This window comes from Tympanuchus pallidicinctus, unplaced genomic scaffold, assembly GCF_026119805.1.
Source record: "Tympanuchus pallidicinctus isolate F22 unplaced genomic scaffold, pur_lepc_1.0 scaffold3, whole genome shotgun sequence".
NCBI classification, from domain to species: Eukaryota; Metazoa; Chordata; class Aves; order Galliformes; family Phasianidae; genus Tympanuchus; species Tympanuchus pallidicinctus.
The window spans coordinates 65401809-65418732 of NW_026294747.1; the positions used below are offsets into that span (position 1 = coordinate 65401809).

The 16924-nt window shown below is 43.5% G+C and overlaps 1 protein-coding gene across 4 annotated transcripts in view; it reads right to left on the bottom strand.

The window, feature by feature from the left end:
• PRKAG2 (protein kinase AMP-activated non-catalytic subunit gamma 2) overlaps window positions 1-16924 on the bottom strand; it is a 183138-nt gene that overhangs the window by 103015 nt on the left and 63199 nt on the right. For 3 of the 4 annotated variants that reach the window (XM_052693169.1, XM_052693166.1, XM_052693168.1), the window contains one exon: window positions 8727-9006. In XM_052693169.1, the coding sequence (XP_052549129.1) occupies window positions 8727-9006 (280 nt within the window). Of the gene's footprint in view, window positions 1-8648; window positions 9007-16924 lie in introns of those variants that run through there. The other variant, XM_052693171.1, reaches the window with a different exon arrangement.

Genomic DNA, 16924 nt, shown 5'->3' on the forward strand with positions numbered 1-16924 from the left:
TTCTTCAAAGGTCCTGACAGCTGGGACACATTCATAGATTCAATGAAAAGACCCAAGCTCATATTCTGACATGGCTAGACCTTGCCTGTCCTCTTTTTATTTCAAGAACAAGTCTTCTAGCCTCCTCCAGCTGACATGTTGATTATTTTAAGAATAATAAAATGCAAATTGGTTAAATCAATTTAGGCTAGGAAACCAAGTAATTTTTATAAGTGGCACCATTGCTCTCTGCTTTGACAAAAGCAAATATGTAAGCTTACTTTAGTCAGATAACAAGCAGCATGGGAGGACTTACCTCCATTACACTGACACACAAAGAAGTGAATTAGATCAGTGGCATTAACTTTGGTACTAGACAATTTCTGTGGCGTTTTCACCTCTGTAAACTTGCAAGTACAAAAAGACTTTAGGTCTCCTAATCCATTCTGACATTTGACTTAGTGTGGTGATAGGGAAAAAAAATTCCAAAGCCTGGCACTATGCAGAGCTTTATACTGAAAGAAAACTTCTGTGCTTCTCCACATCCTCTCATCCCAGCGACAACCAACATGCATTTCATTTTTCTGTCTACACGAAATGGGCCAACAACTCCATAGCTGCAGAACAACTACACAAGCTGCTCTAAGGTGCTCCAACTCCTGACCAAGTTAAAATGGGAGCTACAGCCTCACCTTGCCCAATTCACCTATGCTGAAGCGAGTGCTGGGAGCTGACATGGTGGTTTGTACCAGCTCAGCTGCCAGTCTGCAGTGTCTGCCCATGCCTACTTCTCATGCAAGCAGCCTACTAGAAATTGGAGAAACATCTTCCCTGAAAATCCATAGAAAATGTATAACTGACATTCACTGTACCAGCAGTCAAACTGAGTGTCCACAGCTCTCAGCCTGTGAAGTCGTGCATCTTGCTGTATTAAAGTCTCCTTCACCACCTTCACCAAGGGCACATTAGAAAATGACTGATGGTTGCCAGCCAACACCAAATGTCAGAGGTCATTCTCATGCCACTGGGCTACTATGCAAGATTAAGAAGGCCCTCGAAGGCATTGCACAATCAAAAGTCCTACCTCATCTTCCCAGGTTATTCATCCAGAACCAGATGTGGTGATAAACTGCAGGTTGCTGGACTGAGTCTGGGGTTTCTCTACACTTCCTATACAACACACATTATATTCCCCAAACAATGTATTTTTCTGCCATGCGATTGGGTTCTTTCATTCCATATTTTTCCAGATCAGAAAACTGACTGATTGAACATTTATGTCACGGTTTTATGTTTTTTGTTTTTTTGGGTTTCAGTATTCCACAACAAAACATCATCTTTATTCATCATTTTTTGAGGCATTTTCCATGGCTTTTATCTAAGAAGAAAGGACTCTGTGAACCCATGATATATATCAAGTTTGGCTCTAATACTTTAAGAGAATGATAACACTCAGACTCAGACCGCATTTCAAAAGAGATTGAACACACAATGCAGCTTCCATGAGATCATGACTAGCATTCACTAAGCTTCAGGTGAAGCAGTGCACTTAATACTAAGGATGTGAACAAAGCTACTAAAATAAACAGGCCTTCTTTATTACTTAAAACCAAGTATTTGCCTAGGAACCAAATTCTGAAATGGTTGATCTCTATGTAAATTAAATCCCCATATGTTTGAAAAGCTCCCCATACTTGTTTTCCTGGATTTTCAAACTGCAAATATTTTCAAAAAGAAAAAACCCAAACCAAACCAAGTCGCACTTTGTTTCCAAATACTTTGCTGTCATTAGATACTTTGAGACTTTGAAACTCTCTCATTAGCTTTACTGCCAATGGGGAAACAAAGTCACTTGCATGTGAGCACTGCCCTGCAGACCTCTCTTTCACAAGGATTTGAAAGAGACTGGCAGGGAAAGAGCACCAGGGTTCATCAACCTCTCGGAGGTTCAAAGTGTGTATTTTCTATTTGTACATTTGATATACAAATAAATAGGGAGAGCATCATTTTACCGAGTGAGGATTTCTCTTTCCCCTGCATGCCAGTAAGAGTCTTCACAAGAGTCAATATAGAACTAAGGTCACTGTCTTCTCATCTATACAGTACAAGAAATAGTACCTTGGTTAGTTAGCAAAAGCAATCATTTATAGCACGTTCCATAGTCCAAATCCCAGGAAAGACTGAAAATGAGAATGACTCCGATCCCACGTCCATCCCATAACATACTGATGAAAGCCAGAGACTGAAAACTTACCCCTTTTTTTGCATCATTGCATCTGAATCACTAACAGTTTGAAGATAGCCTGAGAAACTCTTATTTCCTAGAAAGATTGGTAAAGTATACAAAAGTACGCTGGCTGTACTCCATATATGCAAACTACAAATAACACTGACCATGGGAAACAAAGGTGAAATGGGAAACGCATTGAGAGATCCCTCCAAATTAAGTAAAGCCAATCACCAAGGGCACATTCTAACCAGAAAAATCAGCTGCTGCTGACAGCTGATGTCAGTAACTGGCAGAGGAACCAGGGCTGAACATGGCTGGTCTGTGGCCATGCAAAGCTCCATGTGGCAGCAGTTCAAATGCAGCCGTGCTGCTGACACGTGTTGTCTGCAGAAAGTCATTTTTCCAGTGTAGATAAGATTGAAATGAATAGTGTTAAGCCTTCTGTCTGACTTGGTGGGCAAAACAAGCTAGAGCAATCACAGTTAGATGTACTTGCACGGCAGTACTGGGAAGTGGAGGAAGACAGAAATGGCTCTGTACCTTCCCTAGGTTTTATGGGATGAAGTAGGAAAAGCCTTTGCCAGCATCCCAAGGTGAAGTGCAGCCAAGCAGCCCCATCCTTCCACACCCCATTCCTTGCACCATCTAGTCAGATTTAAGGGCAGAGTCACAACCAGAAATCAGAGTTCTGGTTGACAACAGTTGGATCTGAATCAGCTGCCAGCAGGGCCAACCATGCCCTGTGTGCATCAGCCCAGCGCTGCCACCAAGTGGAGGGGTTGTCCTGCTCTGCTCTTGTTTGAAGAGTGGGAGACTATGGGATGAATTTGTTGATTAGAAATCCAGATGTAGATTCCAGAAGCTGGTATGAGGGAGGACAGACCAACCTGTACAGCATGGGAAGGTTAAGAGCAGCTGTAGGCAAACAGCTTGATCCTATGGTACACGAGATGCCTGTTCCTGGCATCCCATGCCTGTGTCAAACTGAAAACCTGCTGCTTCACTGGAAATTATTACCTAAACATCAGGAATACGAAGCACAATCTGGCAGACATGAATTGCAATTGGAAGTTTGAAGAAAAGATTCAATACAGATCTGCTACGGTGAGAAGGCCTACAAGATTGCCCAGCTGGATGGGCTATGGGAAATGAAAGCTGCTGGCTCCATCTATGGGTAAAAACCAGTATAGTTATAACCTTTCCTTACAGAGAGGATATTCTTACCACAAAATGTTCTCTGAAAATATAAATTAATAGGACAAATACAATATCTGGCAGCCTTACCTTTTTGCTTCTTGCATTCTTCTGAAAAAAAAATCACCACCACCACCTATCTGGCCCTTTATTACTGGAGCACCAGGACTCCGCCTTATGGATTTTGTTGGGCACCACAGTCAATAGCACTGAATTTCCAAAGCAGAAAAATTATTTACGATGAGAAAGCAGAAAATGAGCATTTTATGTTGAAAAATACTTCCTTCCTCAAATACAGTACAAGTTCACCTTTATGCAAATCTGACCACCAGCTTCAAGGTGTTGGAAAGCTGTGTAATTTTAGATACAGCATTCGTTAAACAACCTTTAATCCTGAGCTAATTTATGTTTTGATTCTGTCCATCACAGCCCAGAGTTTTAGGTCAACAGAAACCTTTTAATTGATTTCCTTTGCTGGCAAAATTGGCAGCACCACCGATGCGTTGTGATTACTGCTATCACCTTGGTATTTTTGGAAGGGGAAACAGGTCTGGAAAATGCCCTGCTGCCTTTCAGAGACAGCGTTCAGCCCTTGGTAGAAAGTTCAATTTCTAATAACTTAAATTTCCTACAACCATGTGCTTTTAATAAAATGTTCACTGTACTTGACGTTAATATGTCTACAGGGATAGCTGCCTAGTTTTCACTCAGTGAAAGAATGCTCTCCTCTTTTATTTGTATGTCTTGTTTCTGATGTGAGAACATACTGTTTCTGAAGCAAAAACTCATGCAAAACCATGGAAAAATGAAATTTGAATTGTGTTTCCTTGCAGTGCAGATCATCCTCCCACATTTTCTTCAGATCACCATAGTTTGCACTACTCAGAGAAAACTTGTGCCATTTCTTGTTTCTCTGAGCTTTATACCTACTCGTGCAAACTCACCCAGAGACCAGATGCATTCTCTTTCGGGGTGTGCACTCACAGCTAGCAGAGCTTAAACAGCCAAGACTCAGTAATGCTTTGGAGTACGGGGCCCTGTTTGTCATAGAATGGCTTGGGTTGGAAGGGACACCAAGGATCACCAAGTTCCAACCCCCTGACACATGCAGGGCCACCAACCTCCATATCTAATGCTAGACCAGGCTGCCCAGCGCCCCATCCAACCTGGCCTTGAACACCTCCAGGGACGGGGCATCCACAGCCTCTCTGGGCAGCTGTTCCAGCACCTCACCACTCTCTCTGTAAAGAACTTCCCTCTGATATCCAATCTAGATCTCCCCTCCTTGAGCTTAAAACCATTCCTTGTCCTGTGAGCCAATAATGCAGCGTCCTCGCAAGCCCACGACAAGTTGGACAGCAGTTCCACAACACCAATGTTGTGGAGTTACTTTTCACAGCACTTCAGACTTGAACACGCACCCATACATTGGCTCTTTGTTCTTGTCTGTGGTGAGCTGCTGTTAGCTCTGTGACAGCTACACCTCACAAGTGCTTTTCTAAAATTAGAAAATTCTCGTTTGCTCATTTTTTTCTTATCATCTACAAATAATCAGAATGCAATTGCTCAGCATTCCATGGCTGCTCGCTTGCCCACACTTTCAGCAGCAGGCAATGCCAGATAGTGAGCTCCTCACCTCCCACATGCAAACCTCTGCCTTCAGAACACATCTGGCTTTGGGATGTGCACACACCCTCCCAGTAAGGATCACATTGAGCCCATTGCCAGGAGGGAACACGGTGGCTGCAGCATCTGCTGCTTTTCAAGGTGGGACACTGGTCACTGGTGCCCCCAGTTTGCTCTTACAAAGCTTTCCCTGCAAACATCTAGCAGTTCATTTTGCAGGAAGGCATCTTTCCTTTCGAGGCAAATAGATTTTGAGATCAGGGCAAGGGGTTATGGCTGGATGTTGAACTGGGGTAAATCAAAAGGAAAAGACCCAAAAATGAGCTTTAGGCTATCAACAAAACACAAAATAAAATATTAAAAACTGCATTAAACCCCTTACATCAAACTGGAAAATGTTTTAACTCGTGTCTGCAGATCACTTTTCGGTTTAACTTTGTCCTACCCAAACAGTTCATGTAAACTGTGTATCTTCAAATGGCAAAATACCTTCACTGGGAAAAGAACAGCTACACGGGAAACAAAACATTGCAAACACTACACACAGTCTTTGAAATGAAAACAAGCCAGGAAGAGGTTGCTTCCAAGAAAAACAAGGAATACGCAGAGTAACAGGTTAGTGTGTGTTTTGAACAAGGCAGAGGAAAGATGGGGGATGTTATTTACAGCAGAGATGGCATACACTTCCCACGCATACTGCTCCAAGATGACAGGCAAAAGGGGTGTAGAATGGATTCAACTCAGGTAAAGCTGGGGAAAAAATCCTTACTAACCTTGTGGACTTCAGCCCGGTGCTTTTTTCAGTTGTAGATTGCCTGGATAAAGTGCAGATTTGCTGTAAGGCATCTCTATGGTCCCCTGCTCTGATGCTATGTCACCCCCAACAAGAACATTTTTCTTAATGTCTGCCTGCAGCTGCCCTTGCTGCCTCCTGTCCCTTCATTGTGAGCTCCTGAGCTGCCCAGCTCTGCCATCTCCATAGCTTCTCATTAGTTAACTAATGAAAAGAAAATGTCTTCTTTTTCTCCTTAGCCCTGTGCTGCAGCCCCTGACCAACCCAGTGTCCTTCACTGGGCTCACTCCAGTACATCCCTGTCTCTCATACAGTGGAGCCAAGTGCTGGAGCCAGCATTGCAGCATTAAGCAAAAGGGAATCACCTCCCTCAGCCAGCTGACAATGCTCCTGCTAATGCAGCCCAGCATGCAAGTAATTTTCATTTTAATAGTGCTAACACAGTGCCAAGAGCTGATCGGCTGCAAGGGCAGGCAAGAACAGCAAGCCCATGTGATTTCAGCACGCTGTCATTTTCCAAAGGAATAAAGCAGCCTAAGCCCCATTCATTTTAACACAGCTATCCCAAGATGCTTGAGAAAATGGGATTTTAATCACAAAGGATGTGACAATTTTGATCACAGAAGCATTCAAATACCTTGGGAAACGTGTAGCCATGTGTTGCGTTAGCTCTTAGAGCTCTGCAGCACAGCATCTGCACAGATCTGAGGTCTCTGAGCTGAGGAGTCACTGAGAACTCTTGTCACTCAGAAAATGGTGTGAAGGATACGGAGACTCTGTTTTGAGTGGGACGTAACCAATTAAGATAGTGCTTCATAATGCATAGGGTTATTCTTTCTTTGCAAAGTAGCAGGATGTAAAAGTTTGGTCTGTGAAAAACTAAACAATGCAACAGAAATGTTAACTTTCATACATTTTGTGAAGTCCTGAAAAGGTTTTGTTAAATACAATTAAAGACAAATCAATCAAACACAATAAATCTTAAAAGTGTAATTCATCACCAATCAGTGTTAAGCACAGTGTGAATAAAACCTGCTTTAATGTGACAGTGAGGCACATGTGTCTGCACGAGCCTTGCCATTAGCGAGCTGAACTACGTGAAAGCACCTGGTATGAAATGCTGATCTTCAAAAAGCTGCAGAATGGGACAAGTTATTGTTTTTATACACCGTTCAACCATCACACCCTCACAGGAGGCAGTTCCTTCTGCCTTAACAACAAAACCCAGCCAAACCCAGCACAGCTCCTGCGACCCTCCCTGGAGCAGCAGGGTCATGGGGATCTTCCGCCAGCTCAAAAATAGCATGGCCCCATTCCAAGCCTGTTCCTGTGATGTGACCTTATCAAAAGGATTTTGCTGACTACTGAAAAGATTCCTTTATTTAATATTCTGATGTACCTAGCTAGGAAAAATTAAAATGGTGCTATTTGATGGGATTACTTTTTTAAAATGTCACAAGATGGCTTTGCCATGCACTGTGTCTCACTGTTATTCGTGCAGCAGAGAGCTCTTCTTGGTGCATTGCATCAGCAGCTTATTGCCTGTGCAGCATTTAAGCCTATCTAGACTAGCAAAAAGAGCTCAAATGGACTTTAATTACTATGAGGCTTGAAACAGAGAGATGCATAAAAGCAGGTTTGAACTTTTAATAGAGGAGAAAAAATGTCCTTGAGCAGAAATGATGCCTGCAGTCCACTCAGAGTCCTCCAGAAACATTGGCTCTTTCAGTCTGCTAATGGTGCTCCAGAGAGAGGCAAAGACTGGGATGCAATCTCAACTAAGCTGCAGCAGAACTTCTGGTCAACTAAAAGAAAAATCCACTACAGGTTTGTATAGCTGTGTCAGTGCACACAAAAGTAGTGAAAAAATTATTTGTTCTGATTAAAACCTACATTTTAAAGAGGAATTTTGCTGAAGAAAAAGGAAGTGCCTCTTCACAGTTTGTAAGTCACAGAAAGCTATCAATACATTGCAGTAAACACTCAGTCAAACTTGGGTATGTGCATCATTAACTCTGTATCTACGTTGTCTCTGAAGGTTTGCCAAAAAATTACCTTTAAGCTATTTCTTCTGTTCCCAGGAAGGAAAACACACTGTGTTCTGACAAACCAACAACCTCAGTGGCACAAAGTCATTCCTCTCTTTCCCCTATAACCAAATCCTCCTCCTACAGCTACTGTCCCCAAGGCAGAGCAACCATAACCCTTTGTAGATTGGCGCTGGGAATCTTCATTCAACAAGAAAGTATTGAAATCGAAGCCTTTTCTCAGCTCTCCTCATTTCTGAGTTGTAGAAATGTTGTATTAGCACACGGGCTGTTGAAGAAGCCAAATTTGTTCCTAATACAAAGCAGGCAACTGCTCTGAACCAAGGAGGTCAGAGCAGTTTTCATATGATTTCACATTCTAGCAGAGCAGCCCAAACACTCTCTTAGTGGTCATTTGATTGTAAACGTATCATTTATAACCATCGAGTCAAGGCCTCTTTTTCACCCAAAAACAAGACAGTTCTCTATGGAGTCTACCCAAGCAAACCTCCCTGAGCTCCCAAATCAACATCCTGTCCGTGCCGATCTCCACCCCAAGCCCCATGACTGCTCCCGCTCCTCTTGAGCTTGGGAGCTGATGTCCAACCAGCCTCAATGAAACTGCGTGGACACTGCCTGTGCCACAGCAGCAGGATTTCTAAGCAACACTCTGATGCATGATTTCCCTCCTCAGCCGTTATGGGTGTCCTGGAAAAGTCATTCCCTACTTGCCAGACAAAACCCCCAAACACAGTGAAAGCGATAACGAACAATTAGCACATGCCTCTTCTGCACTTACTTCACTACCGCAGGTAAAGAATGGGCCAAGCCCAGAGGTACTGTGTATCTTCCTGAAATAACATGAGCAATTTCTTACTTTTTCTTGATCTGGAGAAAAACTTGATGCCCCCAGGAGAGGTAGACGGGTTAGAATTGGGGGAGGACTCTTTGGAGGAGGACCTGAAGATCCCACTGAAGCTCATTCGACGTGGGGAGCGTGGGGGAGACTCCTGGTAGGGGAAGGGGAAGACAGTTTTGGGTGAGCCAGGACTGTGTTTGGATCTCACAGGGGCAGAAACAGGGCTGGAAGGTCGGTTCTGGAGCCCTTTTGAGAAAATGCCTTTCGAAGGACTGCCTGCAGAGTAGCTTTCGTCCACCTGAGGAGGAGAGAAAAAAGAAGAGAAAGAGAAATCACCATGAATTCAGTTCAGTTTGTGCCGTTAGGATCGCAGAGCTTGTCTCAACATGGTCACTCCTGTTTATTCCAGCTGTGTGTTAGCCAGACCTTCCCACCCTCAGCCTGCACTGCTACGTAGATGTGTGTTTTGTGCCACCTCACTGGGCTCATTGCTGTTAAAAATGTCTTGAATTTCACAAAAATCTTAACCTAAGTGCATGAATTTTATTATCACACATACACTGCGGGATATTTTTTACCAGATTTATTTGCTGCACTTCCCTTACCTTCCCTAGAAAACCAAAAGGTGAGTGGCAATAAATTTATTAAGAGCAACGAATGACCTCCTTTAAGCTAACACAGCGCCCTGAAGCCTCCATTCTGCATTTAAGCACCCATCTGTAGTACTCTGTAGAAATCTCTACTGCGCAATGAGGCTCAGCAGAGAGCATGAGTTCTCAGCGCCAGACACTGCCATGGGGGTTTAACTCTAGTCCCAAAATAGAGCAATCATTCTAGAGTGGCAATGTTACAGATAATTAGCCCAGCCTCCAGCTTGGGCATGACCTTTCCAACAGCTCTGTCTCTTCAGTGACCTGTGCTGGTTTTCCAGCTAGCATGAATATCTACACACAACACAGCCCTGCACCGTGCAGGCTCATCTAGAGAGGTGAAGGGGAAAAGCCCAGAAAAACAAATCAATAAAAGAAGCAAAGATGAATTTCTTCCCACATACAATTAACAGAAGCCTACACAAACTGCTGTGTGCCCAGGCCTGAGTTATATGCAGAGTTTATTTCCTCCTGGATGCACAAAATACTTCTATGGGCACAAAGCTTTTTTTTTTAATTTTAATTAAGGGTCCTCTTCCTGGGGATCAGTGGGTTTCAGGTCTTAGTGAAAGTGGAATCAAAGGCCATGGGCACAGCACGCTGCCTTCTGCATGAGGTTGATGGGGTTTGAGTCTTTTGCATGCTTGCTCCTCGCTCCCAATATGCAAAGCAAAAGGGATGCATGTATGTATGGAGCATTAAACAACTGCTGTCTGCAAGCTGCACATTATATGTCAGTGAAGCTGGGTGTGTTGCTGCCATGGGAGGAATGGTAGGGAAAACAATATATTTATTAGAATCACAGAATCATAGAATGCCTTAGGTTGGAAGACACCTCAAAGATCATCAAATTCCAAACTCCATGTGGTGAGTTGGCTGCCCTCCATGGGACCAGGCTGCCCAGTGCCCCATCTAACCTGGCCTTGAGCACCTCCAGGGATGGGGCATCCACAGCTCTCTCGGCAGCCTGTGCCAGTGCCTCACTACTCTCTGAGTAAAATATTTCTTCCTTACATCTAACCAAAATGTTTCCTCTGTTAGTTTAATGCCTCTCCCCTTTGTCCCATGTAAAAAGTCACCTCCTCCTGTCTGTAAGCTCCCCTCAAGCACAGGAAGGCTGCAATGAGGTCTCCCTAGAGCCTTCTCTTCTGCAAGCTAAACAAGCCCAGTTCCCTCAGCCTTTCCTTGTAGGAGAGATGCTTCAGCCTCTTGATCATATTCATGGCCCAAAGATGAAAGAAAAGATGAAAGCTGGGCTGGGTCTTGCTCTGTGGAAACCACAGAAGGGCCTGCAGTGGTTCCTCACTTGGGAAAATTTCCAACCTGAAAGGCTGGTGGCATTTGGTCTGAGAGATGGACAACAGCAGCCTGGGTCAGCAGCTGGAGCATGGAGATATCTGGCAAGACACTCAACTGCTTTTCATCTCTGCACGTTTATTTCTTACTACCTTTGCCTTTGCAGAAGGACTGTAGGACTAGTCGCCCTTGAGGGGAAATTTTTGGAAAGGATAAATCAATTCTAACTAAAGCACTGGGTACCAGAAACAACAACAGACTCTTGACAGTAGACATCAGAGAAGAAAATACAGTGTCTCCTTTTCTTCTCTTTTCTTTTTCCACTCTCACTCTCCTGTCTTTTAATAAATAAAGACACCCTCTTGCTCAGTCAATGCCTCGACTCCATTCTGAGTCTTAATTTGGAGGGGTTGGGATCAATATAATGAAACACAGGTCACTTTGGCTTGCAAATCTCCTTCAGTGCCACTCCACGTCCTCTGGCACAGACATCATCTCACCGTGAGTCAAGAACATCTCACAGTGAGTCAAGAAGAATCAAGCACAGTCCCTCAAGTGAGACCTGGAATAATTAACAGACTATAAATAAATTAATAAACTCCACTTTTGTTATGGGTAAATAGCCCCCAAAAGATAACTTCTTCATGAAAGCTCATTAACTTTATTAAAACAGCATCTGTAGATCACCTGAGACTACCTACACAGTGTTCTCTGCCCAGCTATGCAGTCCAGGAAACAACCGTGCAGTGCAGCAGCATCTCCACTCACTGCAGTGCAACCAGGTCTACTGCCAAATCTACTGCCTGAAAGTTGGGAGCAAGAAGTATGTTTTCAAGTTCATTTTAATTGCACTATAAATCCGGTGCTACCTCTGTAATTTCAGACTGTTTCCAGGAATGTAATTTCATTATCATTTTTTCCTAAACTGACACGCCATGGAAGTTGTAAAGCTAAGAGAAGGACGTCCTTCTGGTGCCACCTTTAATATCTCATGCATCTTTTTTTGCATGCTTACTTGGTAATTACAAAACATCGGTTGGAGACCCTTCAAAAGTTCCAGCTATCCTCACATCCTCAAGAAACAATTTGCCAAATAACATCAGTGTTCTCCTGCATGCACAAGCCAGATATGGAGCAAATCGTTCTCCAATTCTGAGCAGAAGCAGCAGGATGTTTTCTTTTACTGCAATCACAACCCGCTACTTTCTCTCTATCGTGCCAGGCAGATGAATTAGTTAATTGCTAGAGCACCAGGGGCACGCTACTGAATACACATGTGCATGCTACTAAATTAAAGGAAATTACTACAACAAATTCTTCTCCAGCTGTTCCACACATTAATTACACACAGGTTACACCCACCGACAAAGAGGATAAATACCTATGATTTTGCTTTGGGAATTATATCAGTATTTCTTTCTTGGAATCTTAATTGAAGCCAATGGTTGTGAGTTTTAAAAGATGATTGATGTCCATGCATCAGCTGGGAATGCAGAAGAATCTCTGCCGTGGAATAAACTGTAGCAACCCATGCAGCATCTGCACGATGACTCCTGCAGGAGTGCTGGAGGAAGGCTGCACAGGTGGATGGATCATCAGCCTGTTGTTCACGTGTTTTGGGTTCATTCCCTGAAGCTATCACAGACAGGTGGGCACAAGGAAAAGTCATCTTCTGAGCACAGGTCTGCAGGGAATGGAGATGCTGGAATAAAGCTACATCAGCAGGAGTGTAATAAAAGAACACATGAGTGCAAGTGCAACTCTACCTATGTCAATCCGTTCCCCAAGGAGGCTGGGCAGCCAAGCAGACACCCACAGTACATTATATGAGCTGCTTTGGTTGTTCAAGGTTAACCCAGTTACCTTACATAGCGCTGAGTAAATATAGACAAAAATGCTGCAAGGCTGCCATCTCTGGAGCACAAAAGGATCCTCAGCTGGGGACCAGGGAGAAACTGCTCTGTTTTACAAACTGAATGATCTTCGTCAGGCTCCTAAAATGTATCTAGAACTGGCTGCTATTGAAAATAAAGCAATAAAATGAGAGGTGCCTTAGACTCCTTTATATCTAGAAGACCTGCTTTCAATTTCCTGAGTAAAATGTAAAGTGATAGCTTGGCACCTGCCTGAGCTGGACAGCCCTGGATGATTCCATCTCAGGAAGCAGCATCTTCATAGCTTCTTGGTCATCTCACCTGGGTGCACGGCTCTCTCCCTAACCTCCTCTTCATTTCTCACAGCAATGCACATCAACGGCTCAGAGCCTTCCACTGATGGACCAGCAGATCTGCATCTTCATTTCTCATTGTCTTTTTTCAATGTACTCCTCAATGACAAAATCCCAGCATAAGCCAGACTGCACATGGCCACTCTGCTTCAGTGGGTACGAGAATCTGACTCTACAGCAGGACTGTGCCTAAGCCCATCCTGGACCACAACTCTTAACCTCTCCTACATACTGCTACTCTAGATGTATTCCAGGTGAACAACCACGTATCTTGTGCTGTTAAGAATTACCTGTCCTGAAGATCATCCAGATTTTCCTGTCCCTCCACCCAACAGTCTTCTTTTTGACAACAGCCTGGCATCTTTCCCTTCAAACTGTGAGAAAACTTCAACTGTTTTCTCACCTAACTTGCAATTCTTCATCTTGCTTGCATGATGAAGAATTGCAAGTCGCATCACGTTTAATCACAACCATATGGTAATCCCCACTGCAGTGAACTGAGACCAAACTATTTACACTTCACTGCAAACCATTCTCTAGTCACCCACACAAAATCCATCTCAGTCCTGCCTCTTCTCACTCACACACACAAGTCTTCTCCACACTGCCCTTTTCTTTCCCATGCTTTGTATGGAAAATCCAATGCCTCTTCTGTTTTGCAAAGTGTAGCCTTCTATAAGAAGGCATCTGTGCTGACAACTTAAAATTTAAGGACTTCTTAACTGCAAGGAAGAGAAGAGTCCTGCCAAAGAGACATGGACAGAAAAATAAATGAGCTGTGCTGAGAAGACCAACCACAAATAGGTGGATTGGGCCAGAGCCAGGGAACCCTGCTTCTGTCCTTGTCCCTTGCAGCACCTCACTGCAGCCAGCTCCCCAGGCCTTTCATAGGCACACAGCCTTCTTCAGAGGATTCCTTCATTACCTGCTTCAGGAAACACGAAGATAAGGCGCTTCCTTGGATTTCCACTTTTCTTCCAAATTTGGACAAATTCTCCTCTCCTTGGATGTGCCATCTTTCCTGTTTGTGCTGACCAACTCCTGCAGTGATCCCTTCCTGTCTGCCATGGGACTTATGCAGCTCAGGATCCCTGAAAAATCTCCATCTCTGATTCAGTTGCTGGGGAATTTAGATTCACTTTCAGAACAGACCAAATTAAAACCTGTCTGGAATGTGAATGGGCTCAAGCTAAACTGTCTGAAAGCCTCAAAATGCTTCTGAATTTATATGAAAGTTATTAAATGCTACTGAGCTCTGCTCCTTTTTCTCCAGCTCTAAGTAGTTAGGACACTTATGAAGCATTTGAGTTTTTTATGCTTTTACAGCAGTGATTTATTTCACCTTAATTTTGCTTCTTTGCTTAGAAAAATCCAGAAAGCAAAAATCGTCTCCCACCTCCCTTGTCAGGGACAGTAAGCACAATTAAGGACGACACACGAGATAGATGTCTGCACTTATTTCTTGCCCTTGTGCTGAATCTCAACAAAGAAGCCCTTTAATAAACTTAATTGGATGATTCCCTTATTACGGTGGAATAAAAGAGCTCACAGAATCACAAGAGCTGACTTCGTTAGACCAAAAGGTAATGAAGGACTTACTCTCTTGGGCACCATGTGGTTACATTCACCCCCATTAGTTCCCTCGGATCTGCATGAGCAAAAACAATTGATATGACAACGTGTTTTACAGGATCAGAGATGTCACTTCCCAAAATTAAAGCCCAGTGACACTTCCCAAATTAAAATACAATGGGATGCGGCTGGCTGATCTGGCAGGCTCAGAGTGCCTGGCATGGCTGTAGGTTTGGGATTAGGTTTCCCACAGCAAGCAGGCCTGCTCAAAGGTAGGAGCAGGGCAGGGAGGGAAGAGCAGGTCTGGCTCCAGGTGAGAGCAGGATGGCTCCAGGCTCCATTTCCTAACACAAAGTGTTTGTGGCAAAGCAGTGAAGGGCCGTGCAGCAGTTGTCACTTATGTCCTCATTCTCAGCCTCACTGCATCCACTGCTGGTGCCCCATGTCCGCTTGGGACACGCTGCCTGTCCTTCCTGCTGAGGCCAGCTCACTGATCACAAAGAAACGGATAATTAAAGGCTGAGAAAAAAGAGATCAAAAGGAGACTTGTTATCCAGCGAAGGAGAAAGGGGGTAAAAATGGGGTATTTTTTGCTTCTCCTCTCTGTTCCACCGTTTATGAGTCACTGCACAAAACAAAAACAATGCTGGGAGCAGAACCAGGACAAAGTGCTCGCCTGAGCCCATCAGCATCGTCCTGCATTACTGGCAGCAGAACTGTGGGATGATGACAAATGCAGTCATAACAAAGCCTATGTTTTGCCCTATTCCTTTGTTTGCACATCCAAAAACCAAAGTAATCCTTCAGCCACTGTGTCACATCCAGAATCCACGTACAGCTGATTATCGACAGCTATTCTCAACATCTAACCAAGCTTTGTGGCAGACTTTCCAAACACCCAGGTCTGCTCCCAGGTGCAACTGCTCCGTTTGAACCACTTGCAAAATGTGTTTTAGTGACTCAGGGCATTTTGCACTCAAGAGTTTCCTGCTCAGAATTTATTACTTTCTCCCCCCTCGTTTTTGTAAGAACTGCACACTGTATCAGTAATGAGCCTGTATTTCTTTCAAGTCACTGATAAAGTATTATACAGTATAACAACAGTATGTTTTCCCTGTTTAGAAACAAAATTTTCCACTGATGAATCCCAACTCATTTAATCATCCAGGCTTTACTCAATTCATAGGCTCCCAGGTCTGTTCAGCATCATTCCACCTTCTTAAATCTAAATGTCTGTGCTTCTTTTTTATATACATGACACCAACACCATTACATTTTCCAACCAAATTTATAATCTCCTTGAAAACCCAAATTTGCTCACTAAGAACTGTTTGCCATTAATTCCAATCAAAATGAGTCTACTATAATAGCATCATTAACTATTCAACATTAGATATCTCACTGTTATACCCAGGAGTCATGTCACGCTGACAAATCTGCAAATTATCCTAATTGCAGATATTGTAAATATTAACAAAATAATTGCTTTTTTCCAGTCTTTCGCAACCTCATCTCTGCTCCAAAGTTTATTCAAAATTAGCACTAGTTGGTCACAGAAAGCTCTGCCAATCCCTACAGAGCTGTTTTATCAGAGTTGTTTGGGTTTAGCTGTAGCATGTTCCATCTTACACACACTTAAGTCATTTCATGAGATAGAGCTGCCATTATCACATAAGATAAACACCTCACCCACTTCTTCACATGCAGAGAACAGTCAATGCATATTTCTTTTTCAAGCTTCCATCTATAGCTTATGACAAACATCTTATAATGATCCCGTGAGGCCATTCCTCCTTCAAGGATTCATGCCATTTCTGGAGAGTCTCAGTTTGAATACGGGGCAATCAGCAATACCAGTTATTCCAGACAAAGCCACCACAAGTATTAAAGCTCTTTGTGAGGCAACGAGAAGCGTCAGAGTACCTGCAGCTGACACAAGAGCTACTGTGCTGCATCACATTGTGCCAAACATTCCGTGCGAGAGCCTGCAGAGTATTACACCTTGCCTTCAACAGAGGAAGGTCAAAACCACCACTGCCCCCCTCCTTCCTTCAGGTCATAAAGGAAAGAAAAATACATCGGTTATAATAATAACCACGCCAGTGAGAAGTGATTAAGGCTGAGCTTCAGGAAATATGTGACACATTCCCACCTCTGTCAAAAAATTCCTATGTGAATCTGAACAAGTAATTCCGCACTTCGGTTTCCTGGCTGCAAAGTGAGGATTACTGTCACAGGATAATGATTGAGAGGCACTCACACACTGAAGTGCTGAGAATCCTTGTGAAAAATGTTAATACAATTTCTAAAAGGTTTTCACAAAGATCAGTGGTACTAAATTAATGGCAGATCAGAAAGGCAGGCTGTGAGCTACTCTTCTCTGACTTGACATATAGCCCAGCTGACAGAAGAGTTCAGCGAAGGAAGAGAGATGTCCCTGATTAATTGCCAGTCTCCAACACTACTGGTGA